At 41.6% G+C, this 19,272-nt stretch overlaps 1 protein-coding gene across 1 annotated transcript; it reads left to right on the top strand.

Moving 5' to 3' along the window:
* The first annotated feature begins 14,677 nt into the window (after positions 1-14,677).
* LOC133923616 (acyl-acyl carrier protein thioesterase TE3, chloroplastic-like) lies at positions 14,678-19,180 on the top strand. Its single transcript, XM_062368898.1, has 5 exons — positions 14,678-14,946; positions 16,755-16,858; positions 18,239-18,348; positions 18,505-18,600; positions 18,809-19,180. Exons 1-5 carry the CDS (start codon positions 14,744-14,746, stop codon positions 18,965-18,967), a joined length of 672 nt encoding a protein of 223 aa, XP_062224882.1. The 5' UTR covers positions 14,678-14,743; the 3' UTR covers positions 18,968-19,180.
* Positions 19,181-19,272: the final 92 nt, after the last annotated feature.

Raw genomic sequence — 19,272 nt, 5'->3', positions numbered from 1 at the left:
TGTCGGTTGAAAGATGATTTTATTGCTGGTTTTTCAACGACATTCTTTACTCGGCACTGATAGTCAATGATTATCAGTGCCGGGTCTAGAACCAGCACTAAAAGTTCTTTTCAGTACCGGTTGGTCGTGCCTCCAACCGGCACTGAAAAGGTTTCCCAAGCAAAAAAATAAATGAGGCAGCTCGAAAGAGCCGGCTCGGTTGCCGCTCCTGCAGCCGCCGCCGTCGTGTTCTTGCTGCCACCGCCACCGCTGTATGCACAAATCGAAGCATCTCATCGTACAAACACATCTCACAATCAAATCGATCATACAAACATATTTCACAATCAACACAGATCATAAAAACACATCTCACAATAAATCATACAAGTTACGATGCCATCAATACCAATAGCTCATATCTATGAGGAGAGGGGGCCACAGGGCAACACGCTAGAACCTCACATGGGACTCATCGGAGTGGGTCTCCTGCTCGCTCAGTGCCCTTCTCAACAACTACAAATAAGAATCAAGATTCAATAGCATGAGATGGGATGGTTAAATAAGGAAATATGCGAGTTTAAACATGGGACAACTTGCTGCATGGCAGTGCCGACCTCACCTGCTGAGTGCGGACCCTTTCGCTGAAAGTGCATCTAGGCCCCCTAAGTGGGTTTTGGCTTATTGATGACAAAACGATTAAAGAACTAACGTGCTTTGTAAGTATTGAACAGGTATGAGCATTAGTTGTGAAGGCAAGTAACGTTTGTCGCCCGTCGAAACAATTGAAGAATCATCGAAGGATATTAAATAGGGCTTAAATTCTTTTTACTTTTGCAATTGAGTCTAGGATAGATTTTTTCCTAGATGGATGAATTTATTTTGCTTGATTAGTGTCTCAATGCTCAAGAGATCCTTTAGAATCACCAAATTGAGAGACACATTCACTCACGGACACGAAACTCTTTCTGAAAATTCTCTGAGTCCGGAGTCTCCGGTGTTCACCGGATACTCCGGTACTCAGCGCTCAGCCGGAGTCTCCGTGCTAGCCTCCGGCAGAGAGTCTCGGCTTCGGGTTAATCTTTCCAAGAAAAAAGACCGGAGTCTCCGGTGTTCACCGGATACTCCGGTAAAATGTTTTGTTTGCAGTCGGAGTCTCCGAGGTAGACTCCGGCAGAGGCTCTCGGTTAGCTTTTAATCTTTTTGATATTTAATAGAAAAGACCGGAGTCTCCGGTGTTCACCGGATACTCCGGTACCTGGAGTTGCCGGAGGGTCCGGCTAGTCTCCGGACTTAATCTTTTTGGAAAGACTGTCAGGACCGGAGACTCCGGTGTTCACCGGAGACTCCGGCAATTAAACAGAACCGTAACGGCTAGTTCTGACACGTTCGGTGACCGTTCTGACGCCGTTTTTGGATTTAGGACCGGAGACTCCGGTGTACACCGGATACTCCGGTAAGCTCTGACAAAAACAGTAACGGCTAGTCTGTGAGAGAGTGCTATAAATTCCCCCTCTCTCCATAGCATTTAGAGCTTGCTGTGGCTGGTTTCCTTGAGACCTCTTGAGCACTTTAAGAGCATTCAAAGCCTCTCCAATCATCTCTAGAGCCAAATTTGCGAAAATTTGAGAGTGTGGTTTTGGAGAGAGTTCAAGCCACTTGAGCATTGAGTTCTTCATCGAGTAATTTTCTGCGATCATTTCCTTTGAAGCTTTGGGTTTCTAAAAGGAAAGGAGTTGCCCGAAGAGCACCCAAAACTTGTGGTGTGCCTCGGGAAGTTTGTAAGCACCTTCATATTGAGTAAGAATTTCTAGCTTGATCTTTGTGGTCGCTAGAAGAGGATAGGGTTGGAGAAGACCCGGCTCTTTGTGAGCTCCTCAACGGAGACGTAGGCACTTCTTTGTGAGGTGGCCGAACTCCGGGATATATTCTCGTGTTCTATTTTGTGAAACTCACTTGATCGTGCACATTTAATCATTTGTCATTTAAATTGCTATAGTATCAATCTTGCTAGTTTTATTTGTTGTTCTAGCTCAGTAACATCTTCTTGACCTAGTGCATCTCATAGAATCTAGCTGTGATCCTCAGTGCAAATTTATTCTAAGTTTTCCTGTCAGGCCGGAGACTCCGGACTAGACTGGATACTCCGGACCATACCGGAGTATCCGGACTTCACCGGAGTATCCGGCAGTTTAATCCACTGTTTTTAGTTTTAAATTTCAGAAAAGCCTATTCACCCCCCTCTAGGCACTTTCAATTGGTATCAGAGCCTAACCTCCTACAAGGCCTCACCGCTTGGAGGGAATTATCATGTCGACATCCGGAAGTCCGAGGGGTCCGAAAGATGATCCATCAAGAAGTGATGATGGTGATGGTAAAGGAAAGGGAAGTGAAGTTCCTTTCAATTATGATCGTTTGAATTCTTCTAGCAATTACATTTCCGTGCCTTCCGGACGTGCACCATTCTTCGATGGTACACATTATGCCGCTTGGAGGCACAAAATGAAAATGCACTTAATTTCTCTTCATCCAAGTATTTGGAAGATTGTTTGCACAGGTTTTGAGCTGCCGGAGGAAGACCAAGAGCTCACCTCAAGTGAAGAACAAAATATGCATCGCAATGCTCAAGCTACAAGTGTGTTGCTTAGTGCCTTGAGTCCGGAGGAATTCAACAAAGTAGATGGACTTGAGGAAGCTAAGCAAATTTGGGACACACTTCAAGTTGCTCATGAAGGGACTACAAGTGTGAGAGAATCTAAAATAGAATTGCTTGAGGGAAAGCTAGGAAGATTTGTGATGGAGGATCATGAAACTCCTCAAGCAATGTATGATCGGATGATGGTGCTTGTGAACAAGCTAAGAGGACTTGGAAGCGAGGACATTGATGATCACAAAGTGGTCAAGAGACTTCTTAGGGCATTCGCTCCTAGAAATCCCACTTTGGTGACGCTCCTCCGCGAGAGAAGAGATTACAAGAGACTCACACCAAGTGATGTGCTTGGAAGGATTCTTGCTCATGAGCTTATGGAAGAAGAAGCAAATGAAGTGAAGATTCATGCTAGACAAAGCTCAACCTCAAGGCATAAAGAAATTGCACTCAAGGCAAGCAAGAGCAAGCAAGTTCAAGAATCAAGCACAAGTGATGATGAAAGCTCCGAAGATGAAGAAATGGCATTCTTTGTGAAGAGGTTCAAGAAATTCATGAGAAAAGGAGGCTATTCAAAGTACAAGAGAGACATGCCCAAGAAAAGAACATCAAGAAGGGCATGCTATGAATGTGGCGAAATTGGTCACTTTATAGCCGATTGTCCAAACAAGAAGAAGGGAAAGGACAAAGAAGACAATAAAGTCAAGTCATACAAGAAAGACAAGAACAAGATGTACAAGAAGAAATATTCGGGTCAAGCACATATTGGAGAAGAGTGGGATTCCAACTCCGACTCGGACTCCGATAATGAAGGAGTCGCCACCATTGCTATTCATGAGCTTACACCAAGAAAATCACTCTTAATGAGTGATGATGATGATGATGATGATGATGATGGAGACTCCCCAAAATGCTTCATGGCCAAGAACCGCAAGGTAAAATCTCAATCCAAGCTCCTAGATAGTGATAGTGAGTATGATAGTGATTGTGACAATTTGTTCAAAGGTTTGAATAAAAATGTCATGGCTAAAATAAAGGAGCTAATGGATACAATAGATAGTCATGAAGAGACCCTTGAGAGGCAAGAAGACTTGCTCATCCTTGAAAAGGAGAGAAACCTTGAACTCGAGGAGCTCTTTGCTAAAGAGAAAGAAAAAGTTGAGAAATTGTCTAAAGATTCTGATTTAGCCAATTCTTCAATTGCCGATCTTAAGAGTAACAATTTCGTGCTTCTAGAGAAATTATCTTGTTTAGATGAAAATTATAGAACTCTTGAAACACAAATTGATATTCTTAAGAAAGGCTCTTCTAACTCTAGTGAAGCAATTTTACTATCTAATGCATCTACTAGCAATGGATGTTCTCGTTGTTCTAACCTTGAAATAAATGCTTGTACAACTAATATTGAATCCTTGCAAGCATTACAAAAGGAAAATGAGAGGCTAAATGCTTTGGTCAAATATGGGTGCATCAAAACTTATAAGTCAAAGGATGCACTTTACAAGACTATCCAAGCCAAAGACAATAAGCAAAAGAGAGGTCTTGGTTTTGACCAATATACAAGCAAGCCAAATGATCGTGTGGTATTGAATGGAGTGGAATGCCTCAAGTTTGTCAAAGGAGGCAAACAAGTTGATCAACCTACTCAAACAAGGCAACCGAAGGCTTATGCCCCCCAATGTTCTTTTTATGCTTCATACATGCTAAAGAGAGACCACCATGGTAAAGTGGTTGCTCTCTATGTTGGTCCCCGCACAAGAGATAGAATTGTAAAAAGGAATGTGTGGGTGCCAAAAGTGCTTGTGACTAACGCTAAAGGACCCAAACAAATTTGGGTACCTAAAATAAAGGCATAACTTTGTTTTGTAGGCATACTCCTCCGGCGGATCAAGTTGGGTCATTGATAGCGGTTGTACCAATCATATGACCGGAGAAAAGAGTATGTTCTTCTCCTTTGAAGAAAATGGAGGACCTCATGAAAACATCATTTTTGGTGATAATGGAAAAGGAGAGGTAATGGGACTAGGTAAAATTGCTATCTCAAATGATACTTCCATTTCAAATGTCTTGCTAGTAAAATCACTCAATTACAACTTATTATCCGTATCTCAATTATGTGAAATTGGTTACAATTGTCTTTTTACAAATGAGGGTGTGGTCGTCTCTAGAAGGGAGGACGCCTCTATAGTCTTCACGGGCAAGTTGAAGGGTAAACTCTATCTTGTTGATTTTTCAACGGATGGAGTGATGCCTAAAACTTGCTTGATGGCTAAGTCTAGCATGGGTTGGCTTTGGCATCGCCGACTTGCTCATGTTGGCATGAGGAATTTGTCCAAACTTCAAAGGGGTGAACACATTCTAGGACTAACAAATGTGACCTTTGAGAAAAATAGAGTTTGTAGTGCATGCCAAGCGGGAAAGCAAGTTGGAGCATCTCATCCCTTGAAAAATGTGATGACCACTTCAAGACCATTGGAACTTCTTCACATGGACTTATTTGGGCCAATCACTTATATAAGCATCGGAGGTAACAAATATGGCTTAGTTATTGTTGATGATTTTTCTCGTTTCACTTGGGTATTCTTCTTGCATGATAAAAGCGAAACTCAAGCCATTCTCAAGAAGTTTGTGAGAAGAGCACAAAATGAATTCGAAGTAAAGATCAAGAGAGTTAGAAGCGACAATGGAAGCGAATTCAAGAACATACAAGTTGAAGAGTTTCTTGATGAAGAAGGAATCAAGCATGAGTTCTCGGCTCCATACTCCCCTCAACAAAATGGAGTGGTCGAAAGGAAGAATAGGACTCTAATTGAATCCGCAAGAACAATGCTTGATGAATACAAAGTATCGGATCAATTTTGGGCGGAAGCAATCAACACCGCATGCCATGCCATCAACCGGTTATATTTACACAAGTTGTTGAACAAAACCTCATACGAGCTTCTAACCGGTAACAAGCCAAATGTTTCCTATTTTAAAGTCTTTGGTAGCAAATGCTTTATTCTAAACAAGAAATCTAGAAGTTCTAAATTTGCTCCAAAAGTAGATGAAGGGTTTATGCTTGGTTATGGTTCAAATGCTTACGCCTACCGCATTTTCAACAAAACCACCGGATGTGTTGAAATTGCGAGAGACGTAACATTTGATGAATCTAATGGCTCCCAAGTGGAGCAAGTCGATACAAATGTCTTAGGTGATGAAGAAATACCAAGCGAAGCAATTAAGAAGATGGCAATTGGCGAAATCAAGCCCCTAGAACAAGAAAAGACTCAAGAAGCTCAAATAGATAGGGATCAACCATCTTCTTCAATGCAAGTTGAACCATCAATGTCAACCCAAGATCAAGACGACAAGAGATCACAAGATCAACATCAAGACCATGAAGATCCGAACAATTTCTTGAATAATGAAGTGGAAGACATCCAACATCAATCTCAAGTGCCACATCCACGTGTTCATCAAAGTATCCAAAGAGATCACCCCGTGGACAACATCCTTGGTGACATACAAAAGGGGGTAACTACTCGTTCAAGAATTGCAAATTTTTGTGAATTTTACTCTTTTGTTTCCTCTTTGGAACCTTTGAAGGTATAAGAAGCGCTTGAAGATCCGGATTGGATAATAGCTATGCAAGAAGAATTGAACAACTTTAAAAGAAATGAAGTTTGGTCTTTGGTGGAAAGGCCAAAACAAAATGTGATTGGGACAAAATGGGTCTTCCGCAACAAACAAGATGAAAATGGGATAGTAACAAGGAACAAAGCTCGTTTGGTTGCTCAAGGATTCACTCAAATCGAAGGTTTGGATTTTGGTGAGACATACGCTCCCGTAGCTAGGCTAGAGTCAATTCGTATTTTATTAGCCTATGCTACTCACCATGATTTCAAGTTATATCAAATGGACGTGAAGAGCGCATTTCTAAATGGACCAATCTCCGAATTGGTATATGTGGAGCAACCGCCCGGCTTTGAAGATCCCAAACATCCCGAGTATGTCTTTAAACTCCATAAGGCGCTTTATGGGCTAAAACAAGCCCCTAGAGCATGGTATGAATGCCTTAGGGATTTTCTTGTCAAAAAGGGCTTTGAAATAGGCAAAGCCGACTCCACTCTCTTTACTAAGAATATTGATAATGATTTATTTGTTTGTCAAATATATATCGATGACATTATATTTGGTTCTACTAATCAAAAATTTTGTGAAGACTTTAGTAGGATCATGACAAGAAGGTTTGAGATGTCCATGATGGGAGAATTGAAGTTCTTTCTCGGTTTTCAAATCAAGCAACTCAAGGAAGGAACCTTCATTTGCCAAACCAAGTACATCAAAGATATGCTCAAGAAATTTGACATGGAGAATGCCAAACCAATCAAAACGCCCATGCAAGCTAATGGACATCTTGACCTCAATGGAGAAGGCAAAAGTGTGGATCAAAAGGTATATCGTTCCATGATTGGATCTTTGCTTTATTTATGTGCATCTAGGCCCGATATTATGCTTAGTGTGTGCATGTGTGCAAGATTTCAAGCCGCTCCCAAAGAGTGCCATTTGATGGCCGTTAAGAGGATTCTTCGATATTTAGTTCATACTCCATACCTTGGGCTTTGGTATCCAAAAGGGTCATCCTTTGACCTTATCGGCTATTCGGACTCCGATTATGCCGGTTGTAAGGTGGATAGGAAGAGTACTTCGGGTACTTGCCAATTCTTGGGTAGGTCCTTAGTGTCATGGTCATCCAAGAAACAAAACTCCGTAGCTCTATCCACTGCCGAAGCTGAATATGTTGCCGCGGGAGCATGTTGTGCTCAACTCTTATGGATGAAGCAAACTCTAAGAGACTATGGCCACAAAACTCCCAAAATTCCACTTTTATGTGATAATGAGAGTGCCATCAAAATAGCCAACAATCCCGTACAACACTCAAGAACCAAGCACATAGATATTAGACATCATTTCTTGAGAGATCATGCAACAAAAGGGGATATTGACATTCGCCATGTGAGAACCGAAAAACAATTAGCCGATATCCTCACTAAACCACTTGATGAGCAAAGGTTTTGTGAGTTGAGAAGTGAATTAAATGTCCTAGATTCTCGGAACGTGGCTTGAACTGTTGCATACACTTGCTTGTTGTAGATTTATAGCTTTTCTAGTTAAGAGTTTGCGAAAAATGCATTTTGAGTGTTTTTCTCAAAACTATTTGGATTTTTTGATCTTCCGATCATAATTTGTAACTTGTGATCATAGTTATGTAATGATGCTTGATTGGCTGATCACATTTGACAAATTAATCCTCTTGTCCAACTTTTTCCTTCCAGTAAATCCCTTTAAATGTTATTCAGCTCTAAAATCTGCTGTGACAGTTCCAGGTCCCGGAATGTCCGGTGTTCACCGGAGTATCCGGACCTGACACTGTTCACAGACTCAGCGTTATTTCATTCTGTTTCCAGTTACCGGACAGTCCGGTGTTCACCGGAGTCTCCGGTACTTGTGTCAGGACCGGAGTCTCCGGTCTACACCGGAGTCTCCGGTGTCTCCAGAATTCTATATATTTCCCCAGCCCGAACAGTTACCTCTTCTCATCTATTCTCTTGTCCTCTCTCCAAACGACCTTCTCTCCGGCGATTTTGAGAGGAACTCAAGGATCTTCAAGTCCTGCTACGATTCTCTCTTGGATTCAAGGTCGGAATCTCCGGAAATCTCTATTTCTCAAAAATCCCCGGAGGATTTGAGCTCAAAGGTACCGTTTTCATCAATCTTCCCGATCTCTCAATGCTCTTGTCTAGAGTTGTTTTCCTTTGGTAGAATAGTTTCTAGTTCCCTATAGAACCCATTCCCAAACTTGTTTCATCTCTAGTTGGCCATATCTTCAAAACCCTAGCCTGTTAGGACTTCTGTCGGGGCAGACCGGAGTCTCCGGTGTACACCGGATACTCCGGTGTCAGCCCGAAAGTTCAGCTTTTCCTGTCCAATCTTTTATTCCTCAAATTGTTTATTCATTCCATTGCTTCTAGGTGCTCTTGCAATGGCCGGAGACCGTTTTGAGAAGGGTCGCACTTTTGAGAGGAAGAAGAAACAAAGAAGTGATCCCCGCGCTCAAGAATCAAGTGCTCCTGCCTAATCAGAAGATAGTGGAAGCGGCCATGCTAGTGGTGAAAGAGTTCGCAAAATAGCCGCAAGTGGTGGTATTCACATCGAGGAAGGCATAGCTGCTGGAAGTGGTGACAGTGACCATGTGACCATCTGCCGAACCAAATCTCAAGCTATGCGAGGCCGAGAGTCTGCAAAGGGAAAGGGGCTAGCCAAAGTAACTGCAGGAAGAGGTCGAGGAACGATGCCTTCTACTGAAGAAAGAGGCAAAGGTGTTGCACAAGATAGCCCATCTGAATCCGAGGATAATGAAGAAGAACAAGCTGATGAAGTCATTGGTCCCTTAAAGCTTCACAGACCTCGGAGAACAGCTTCTGTTGTTGATGCTCCAAAAAGGACAGTAAACTACATGAAGAATGTATCAAGGGTTGTTAGTGAAAGGTTAAACAACCCATATGATTTTGAGAAGAATGTTGCCGATTATCATTTCTGGAATGACTTTCAGGCAGACTTTTATGAAACGGTAATTTTGGCCAAGAAGAAGCCTATTACTCCCATGCAATGGATTGATTGGGATTATATGGCCAGGAAGCACAACCCAGTGTTCACTGAAGTGATTGCAGCCTGTGAGAGCAAAAGGGTGAAAGATATCATGGCTTTCAGATATGATTGGTGCGAGGAGGTTATTGCACAATTCTATGCCACAGTGTGGTTTGAGGGATGTGAAAATCCCATTATGCACTGGATGACAGAGGGAGTCAAATACAGGATCAGTTTCAGAGGCTTCGCTCACTACTTCCATCTAGATGTCAGAGATACTTCCAGGGATCAGATTCACAATGAGAATCAACTGACATTAGAAGAAATTGGGTTCATGTATCTAAATCATGGACGAGTTGAGTTTGGGAAACTCACAGGGATGAGGCCTTTCTATCGATGTTTGAACTCCCTATTCCGGCTCACCTTGGCACCCAAGAGTGGGGATGCAACTTCAGTTCAAAGTATCTCCAGAAATCTCCTTGCAGCCATGTCAAATGATCATGCTCCGTTCAGCGTGGCTCACTTTCTATGGGAGGAAATTGTTTTTACATCCAAGTCGCCTATAAAAAGTTGTGGATATGCCCCTTATCTCATGTTTATCATTGAAAGGATATCCAAAAAGACTTTTGTCAAGGAGATCAAGCATGAACCATACAGAATGAGGCCTTTGAACATTCAAGCTCCATCTCCTTCTCCATCTCCTCCTCATGCTCCTCCTAGCTCAAGACCGTTTGCCTCGAGACGTGCTCCTCCTCGAGGGTCTTCCTTCATCAAGAGTGCTCTCAAAGCAATTTTCAAGATTTGCACTCACAATGCCACTGAAATCAAGAATCAAGCTTCTCGCTTAAAGAAAATGGAGAATCGTCAGAAACAAATGTACACATCCATGAATCTCCAACCCCCTTGCTCTCCTATTGAGTCAGATGAAGCGGAGAGTGCACCTTTTGAGGTTGAGAACCCTTGGGCATGGTATGATGAAGCTCAAGCAGCAGCCGAAAGTTCTCAACAACAAGCTCAAGACGATTCCTCTGACGGCAACAAAGGAAGTGAAGACGAGGAAGACGATGATGAGGAAGATGGTAGCAGCGAGTAGGCTCTTTCTCTCTCTTTTTGGTGCTTGATGCCAAAGGGGGAGAGATAGTTATCCTTTATCTTAGTTTCTTTAGTTTTGGTCTCCTTTAAATCTCTTTCGCTGTTGGACAATTGGATTCTGGTTTGTGATGAACCTTGTGCTATTTAATTTCATAAGACCTTTATGTTAGTATGATGATTGTTGCTCTTTCATTAGTTTTGTGTGCTCTATGTCTTTTCATAACCTTTTGCTTCCCACGGATTCTAGGATATAGGGGGAGCTCTTGTGTTCCACTTCCTAAATAAATGCATTGTTGCTTAACTTTGCTTAGAACAATGCATACATTTAGGGGGAGCTTACCATATCTTCTAGAATTTAAAACCTTTTCATATATCCTTGTGTATCCTTTAATCGGGTTGTCATCAATCACCAAAAAGGGGGAGATTGAAAGTGCATCTAGGCCCCCTAAGTGGGTTTTGGCTTATTGATGACAAAACGATTAAAGAACTAACGTGCTTTGTAAGTATTGAACAGGTATGAGCATTAGTTGTGAAGGCAAGTAACGTTTGTCGCCCGTCGAAACAATTGAAGAATCATCGAAGGATATTAAATAGGGCTTAAATTCTTTTTACTTTTGCAATTGAGTCTAGGATAGATTTTTTCCTAGATGGATGAATTTATTTTGCTTGATTAGTGTCTCAATGCTCAAGAGATCCTTTAGAATCACCAAATTGAGAGACACATTCACTCACGGACACGAAACTCTTTCTGAAAATTCTCTGAGTCCGGAGTCTCCGGTGTTCACCGGATACTCCGGTACTCAGCGCTCAGCCGGAGTCTCCGTGCTAGCCTCCGGCAGAGAGTCTCGGCTTCGGGTTAATCTTTCCAAGAAAAAAGACCGGAGTCTCCGGTGTTCACCGGATACTCCGGTAAAATGTTTTGTTTGCAGTCGGAGTCTCCGAGGTAGACTCCGGCAGAGGCTCTCGGTTAGCTTTTAATCTTTTTGATATTTAATAGAAAAGACCGGAGTCTCCGGTGTTCACCGGATACTCCGGTACCTGGAGTTGCCGGAGGGTCCGGCTAGTCTCCGGACTTAATCTTTTTGGAAAGACTGTCAGGACCGGAGACTCCGGTGTTCACCGGAGACTCCGGCAATTAAACAGAACCGTAACGGCTAGTTCTGACACGTTCGGTGACCGTTCTGACGCCGTTTTTGGATTTAGGACCGGAGACTCCGGTGTACACCGGATACTCCGGTAAGCTCTGACAAAAACAGTAACGGCTAGTCTGTGAGAGAGTGCTATAAATTCCCCCTCTCTCCATAGCATTTAGAGCTTGCTGTGGCTGGTTTCCTTGAGACCTCTTGAGCACTTTAAGAGCATTCAAAGCCTCTCCAATCATCTCTAGAGCCAAATTTGCGAAAATTTGAGAGTGTGGTTTTGGAGAGAGTTCAAGCCACTTGAGCATTGAGTTCTTCATCGAGCAATTTTCTGCGATCATTTCCTTTGAAGCTTTGGGTTTCTAAAAGGAAAGGAGTTGCCCGAAGAGCACCCAAAACTTGTGGTGTGCCTCGGGAAGTTTGTAAGCACCTTCATATTGAGTAAGAATTTCTAGCTTGATCTTTGTGGTCACTAGAAGAGGATAGGGTTGGAGAAGACCCGGCTCTTTGTGAGCTCCTCAACGGAGACGTAGGCACTTCTTTGTGAGGTGGCCGAACTCCGGGATATATTCTCGTGTTCTATTTTGTGAAACTCACTTGATCGTGCACATTTAATCATTTGTCATTTAAATTGCTATAGTATCAATCTTGCTAGTTTTATTTGTTGTTCTAGCTCAGTAACATCTTCTTGACCTAGTGCATCTCATAGAATCTAGCTGTGATCCTCAGTGCAAATTTATTCTAAGTTTTCCTGTCAGGCCGGAGACTCCGGACTAGACCGGATACTCCGGACCATACCGGAGTATCCGGACTTCACCGGAGTATCCGGCAGTTTAATCCACTGTTTTTAGTTTTAAATTTCAGAAAAGCCTATTCACCCCCCCTCTAGGCACTTTCATTCGCGGCGCTCGGCAGTGACCTTCTCTGCGGCAGCCGCCAGTGAGGCCTCGAGCTCCCGGACCCGCGCGGCCCAGTGACCGCATTTGCGCCTGTAGAGCAGGCCTGCGAGAGGAGAGAGACCGGACGAGAGAGAGAGATGGCGGGCTGGGGAGGAACGGTGGCCGGTGGGGAGGAGGCTAATGCCTAGGTTGGACTGGTGGTGGGGAGGAGGTAGGGGGAAGAGATAAGGCCAAGCAAAGCAGGAGTGGCGGACTTGAGCCTGAACTAAAATCAGATCGATGAAAAGAATCGAGTCCGATTGCCTTCATTGTCGGTTGGTTCTGGAACCGGAACTGAAAAGCAAATATTAGTGTTGGTTCGTGGCTGAAACCGGCACTGATACTGATAGTTGGTTTCAGTACCGGTTTTTAGCAATTTAATCATTATTCGCGCACAGGAGATTAAGAACCGACACTGATACCTTTTCAGTTCCAGTTTTAGCACAACCGACACCAATAAAATGCTACTTATTGCATATTCTGTAGCAGTGGTTATATATCTGTGCAAGTCTACACTGTTTGATTCAGTTTGAGTGCTGTCAATACTGTCAAAGGAGTGGTACGAGCAGAGAGCTTTGCCCAGGATATCACAGTATGCAGCAGCCTGGTCCTTCGAGCATCCCAGGAAACCTGCAAGGCAGCAACAGTCCTGGGAAGTCAAGAGTTTTATTGCAGGAAGAAATCATGAAATCAACTCACAAATTGCACAATGCAGAGGATGGCGACGGACCTTCTATTCTAATCCTGAATATAACACACTATTTTGCCAGCCAATTTTAATTCCGAACCTAATACATTTGTTTGGTGTGAATAATGGAATTTGGTTTAGAAACTGGAACGGGTTGGTCCATCACTACATTATCCCTTTAGCAATTTGTTTAGTAAAAAATGAAGAAGGGAGTCATCTCAACCAAATCATGAAACCAAATGCCTCCAAAGTATAATTTGCAGTTCTGTATAAGTACATAAATACTGATATCCTAAAAAATAAAGAACTACCGAAGAAAGTACGGCATGGTAAGCATAGCATCGAAAGCTTCACCAGTCAGGGGGATTCAGAGCACATGCTGGGGGCTGCAGCACGAGCGCGGCCCAAAAAACCTAAGGAGGCCCAGGAGAAACTCAGCTATTTCCATGAGTTATTGGGCCTACGAAACGTGAAAAAAACCTAATAACAAGAGGCCCAGCACCTCTCCAGCCTTGAGCCTGGATCCGCCCCTGTCACCAGTTACATATGTCACGTAAAATTTGAAAGTATGTTCAATGGTCAGCATGCCGATCGATTTCAAGATGTCAATTATCATAAGCTGTCCTTCACTTTCACTAAGCCAATGAAATTTCCATTTTAGTAACATTTTTATTCGGAATTCACTACTGGGTATTAATCAACATTGTAGATACGGAGTATCTTCAACACAATTCTTTCCAAAAATTTAACAATTTAACATGTTAACTAGACTAGTAAACTCCATGGTTAGCTATTAGAGCCTTAAAGTTACCATTGATGTACCATAGTCCATACTACATCACCATCAATATCAACTTCGCTCTTCATATATTTGCTTACATGACTCCAGTTTCAGATGGACTTTGAATTGCCATGGAAGCAAGTCTACGGTCTACCTCAAGAAGCACATCAAAATGAGATTAAAACATGATCACTAATTCAAAAAACTAAATGGGCACGAACCACCATCCAGATAGTACAACTGGAAATTCCAAATATACATGTCAAATTGATTACCATTTATTGTAAGCTGCTAACCAGAATTATCCAGATATTAATGAGATGTTCATGTCAACAGTTCTCATTTGTTTTTGTCCCTATACTGGCTAGTATCTTGCTATTTGATAACAAGGATCATGCTTTTTCTTCAAAACTACTTGAATAAAAATCCAAGTTAAATTCTTAGGTCAGAAAAGACAACCACGGATGAAGACCTAACAGGAAATAGCTACAAGACTCACCGTTGTCCCATGGTACTCAGGTCGAGACCACGAAAGATATCTGCAACAATGTCACTGGGAGGCATACTGTTTGTACAGTTCTACTGTATCACGTGTCTGTACTGTATTTTATTCTACTGTATCACGTGTCTGTACTGTAGCGACAGGTACTGTATTTTATTATACTGTATCACGTGTCTGTACTGTAGCAACAGATACTGTATCTTCACTGTAGCGGTTGATCCAATACATCTCCTAATAAGAGCTGTGGAGTGCTCCTGATGCACTCCACTCTAGCTCTCCAACTAATACATTGGCCAAGCTGGCACGCGGCCGCGCTGCACCAGCCCACCCCCGCCCCGCCCGTAGCAATGCAGCACCCGTTCGCGCGCCTCGTGCCCAACGCCTGCCCCGCGCTCCCACCGATCCACGCCGGAGCCGCTTGCCGGATCTACCCGTCCGTACACCGGCCCGCGGCGCTCCGCCGGGATCCGCTCGCCTACGCGCCCGGCCAGCGCGCGTGCCGCCCCTTTGCTGTGTCCGCCCAATCCGTCAGCGTCCACGCCGGTTTGAGGTCTATCCGAAGCATGGGCGGACCCACCATGATGCATGGGTATTCAATTGAATACCCAACTTTTTTGCAAAAAAATTGAGTATATAGCACATATACTACGTATATATATCTTTGCTGCTTCAATTCATCAGACCACTCAGCAAATTGTGAGCCCAAGCTACTATCCATCCTTCACTCGACCTATTAACTGAAAGGGAAAACCGCAAAAAAAAACCCCAAAAGTCACTTGAATTTTGACTTTCCCTCCCAAAAGTTGTTTTGTAGCAAAAAAATCCCCAAAAATTTGATTTTGTTGCAAAAAACCCCCTAAAAATTCAAAAAAATAAAAAAATCTCAAAACAAAATTCTAAAAAAAAACTAGAGACAATTCTAAGACCTTCTGTGAATTTTTTTTCAAAAATAATATCCTTTGCATCATATTTCATGGAGAGGAAGTTTGAAAAAAATGTGCAGCTCATTTATTAACTCATGTTATTTTAACTTTGTCATATCTACCATTATTTTTCCTACACAAATAATTGTTTCAGTAAACTAATAAAAGTGGTTTCACTAATTTTGGGGGTGTTATGGATTAGTTATGGATTAATCTATCTGCAACACATTTACTCAATCCTGCACGTTACAATAACTATTTCAAGATTTCATGTATTTTTACAAGATAGAGGATCATGTAAGAAGACTAAAAAATTTTGTTTCATAAATTTTGGATTAGTAAATAATTAACTATGCATTTAACTCGAATTAATAAATGAGTTGCACGTTTTTCTTTTTTTTCAAACTTACTCTCCATGTAATATGATGCAAAGGATATTATTTTTGAAAACAAATTTCACAAAAGGTCTTATAATTGTCTCTAGTTTTTTTTTAGAATTTTTTGTGATTTTTTTAAATTTTTTAAATTTTTGGGCGTGTTTTTGTAACTAAATCAAACCTTTGGGGGGGTTTTTTTTTGCAACAAAACAATTTTTGGAGGGGAAAGTTAAAATCCAAGTGACTTTTGGGAGGGATTTTGCATTTTTTCCTAACTGAAAAGAGCCCACATAGCAACAAACATCAGGAGCTTATGATATATATGTTGTGACTGCCTAGTTCGGCAATCAGCAGTTGAGTGTGAATTTTTTGTGCAAGTTAAGGATAGTGACATAATTAAACGCTTCTAAGCCATAAAGAAACACAAAGTTAAATTGTAATTTTCTTTAAATATTTTGTATTTTTTTAATTAGTTGAAACTTCTCTACTATGAACAATTTATACTTTAAAATTTACGCTACTATAGACTTCTCGTATTTTGGATTGAATATTTTTTTTAATACTGAATACCCAATCGCTAAATCCTGGATCCGCCACTGACCCGGAGCTCTATTACTTCTTAGAATTTGTCGTCTTGCCTTAGGTCTTGGCTCAAGGAGCGTGAACAAGACTTGAAATTGCGGTCGAATTCTTTACTTGGTCCATGGCATGGAACTATGGAAGGAAGAAGAGTGAACTTGCAGCCACCCTGCTGTTGTTCTGGAGCATCAGCCCGTGGCGAATTGGGTGCTATTTGGGACGGGGATCCACTAATTTTGCCGTTGTTGTAGGACAAACGCTTGCAAATTCATTTCCCAGCTAAGTGATTTGTGAGTGTCACTCGCTTAGCTGTGCCATTCTGTGTCACTTTAGCTAGAACCTTCGGCCATGATTTCTTCAGTAACTTTCATAGTTTAAATTTGGGGATGATGCCCTGTCTCCCGGAAAGATACTCTGTTCGTTCAATTGATCCTGAAATGGACATGGATGTAACTGTTGTTAGTCTTTCCGATTTTCAGGCTGGAGGATAAGTTTTTCCAAGTGGAGATGAAAGTGCGCGACTATGAACTCGACCAGTACGGTGTTGTCAACAATGCAGTCTACGCTAGCTACTGCCAACATGGTGAGTTCTATCTATCCGAGCATATTCAGAAATGCAAGTTGGCGCTTGGCTAGCTTCGTTACATTTATTTTTTTTATACTCTATTTAATTGCAAATTCACATTTATATGATCAATTAATAAATCTATTGCCTGATTTATTAATTGATCATATACATTAGATTGATCAATTAATAAATCCAATGTCCTCGGTGTCCCTTGTCGCCACCTTAGGTTGTTGCTCGATCATATGTAACCTGCGGGTTGTAGCTTGCCTTGTCGTCTACCTGACATCATATTATTGTGCTACACGGCAATAAATTCATTATGTGATTTTAAATTCCCCAACGAATTAGTCAAATACAACTTCTTGCCCACCTATTGCCGCAACCATGAGATGTGTGGCCAGCTTATGTGCCATGCCTAGTCGATCCACGGCTTTGTCAATGTCCCTTAGCCATTATTGGAGATCATGGTTGCACCATCTGCAAGTTGCGGGCTGCGCCTTACCCCGTCGCATGCCTGACATCGAGGCCTTGAGTTGCGCGGTCCAAGCCTGATATAACAACGCCCATATCTTCCTCTACCAATCAATTGTGTGTCACGTATTGTCAATCCTCTGATTTGTTGGCATCCCTTTGTCGTTGATGGAGGTTACGTCTTCTATCATCTGTAGTTTACGTATTGTGTCTTGCCTCGCTGTCTATTTGATGTGATAATCTTGAGCTACATGGTGCTTCTGAATTCTTTTAGAAATCATGTTACTAACTTTTTTTCTTAATCCTGTATTTGATATGGACCCTTCTTTTTTCTATTTTTAATCCCAATTTCAATTATTATAAATTGTATTTTGCATGGACTGTTTTTTTATAATTTTATTTACTGAATTTTAGGTATTGATTAATTGTATTTTACATGAACTCTTTATTTAGGTATTTTGTTTCCCAATTTGTATGGAAATCAAACTAGTAATTTTTAATTCCAAATTTAATCTAGACGGTTCGTTCATCATAACAATCAATGGTGTATATCCTTTTATTTTTTTCAATTAATGTGGTAATTTCTTCTCCTTAAGAGCAAAGGTGGGAGCTTCTTTTGTTAGCCATTTACTAAGATAATAGATAGCACACACTATACAGTAAGTCAGCTGATAATTCAGATAGCATCTTAAGAATTCATATCTCATATATTGTTTCATGGTTTCTTATAAAAATCTAATTGTAGTTTAGGTAGCATATTCAGATCTCATATCTGATTTTTCGTTTCAGTTTTTTATGTTTTTTGTGTTGTGTTTGCATTCAGACTGTTGCCTTTCATCTTCTTGATACAATGACACGCAGTTCTTCTGCCCGTTCAAGAAAAACAAAATCTCATATCTACATGGACACCTTAAAACTGAGCAGGTCATCATGAGCTACTTGAGAGTGTAGGCATCAGTGCAGATGCAGTAGCGCGCAGTGGCGAGTCACTAGCCCTCTCTGAGCTGCACCTCAAGTACTTTGCGCCTTTGAGGGTAAATGCACTCCTTTCCCAAGTTGCACAAAAACCAAAATTCAAGTAATTTGATGCAATTCTGTGAGCTAGAAAGAAACCTTCGAACTGAACATAGCATGGTATCAAAGTTTCTCTTTAGTTCTGATTTCCACCATTATGTTCTTTGGACTGCCAGAGCGGCTATAAGTTTGTGGTTAAGGTGAGGCTTGCAAGCATCAAAGGTGTAAGGATGATATTCGAACACTCCATTGAGAAGCTGCCTAATCATGAGGTACGCCTAACACAGTTTACTCGGAACAGAAAAAGAAGAAACAGTTTGCGTTTCAAGCTCTTCTGCAACAATGTCATGTAGCAGCACTTCGGGTGGAATTGTGTCACCACATACATTTACAATGCTATTTTACACATTAATGTGCAACCATTTTATACAGCAAAAGATACATAAATCACAATTTTCCATATCATGTTTTTCCTGGCAGAAAATTTTGGAGGCGAAGGCAACGGCTGTTTGTCTGAACAAAGACTACCGTCCTATCCGCGTACCTCCCGAATTATTATCCAAGTTGCAGCTCTTCTTATCCGAGGACAGCAGAGGGTTAAGCAACGATATTAATAATCGCAATAACAGCTGCAGCTAATTTTGGTGGCAAAGATCACGGCTGTTATTCTGAACAAAGACTACCATCCTGTCACCAGAATTGTTATCGAAGCTTCAGGTCTTCTCATCAGAGGACAACAGGGATTAAGTGACTGCGTTAATAATCGCAATAACAGTTGCTCAGTGCCTTTCTGATCGCAGCACTGGCATAGAAGAACTACGGCTCATCTGTATTGTACTAAAGTGTATAATTGTTCGTAATAAAGCAATACTCTTCACTGCTTCCGTAATAAAGCTTCTGTAATTTCATGGTGTATCCATTGCAATTTGTTTGGAAAATGTACG

The sequence above is a fragment of the Phragmites australis genome, chromosome 7 (genome assembly GCF_958298935.1).
Source record: "Phragmites australis chromosome 7, lpPhrAust1.1, whole genome shotgun sequence".
In the NCBI taxonomy this organism is placed as follows: Eukaryota; Viridiplantae; Streptophyta; class Magnoliopsida; order Poales; family Poaceae; genus Phragmites; species Phragmites australis.
This window is presented reverse-complemented; position numbering and strand designations above follow the sequence as displayed.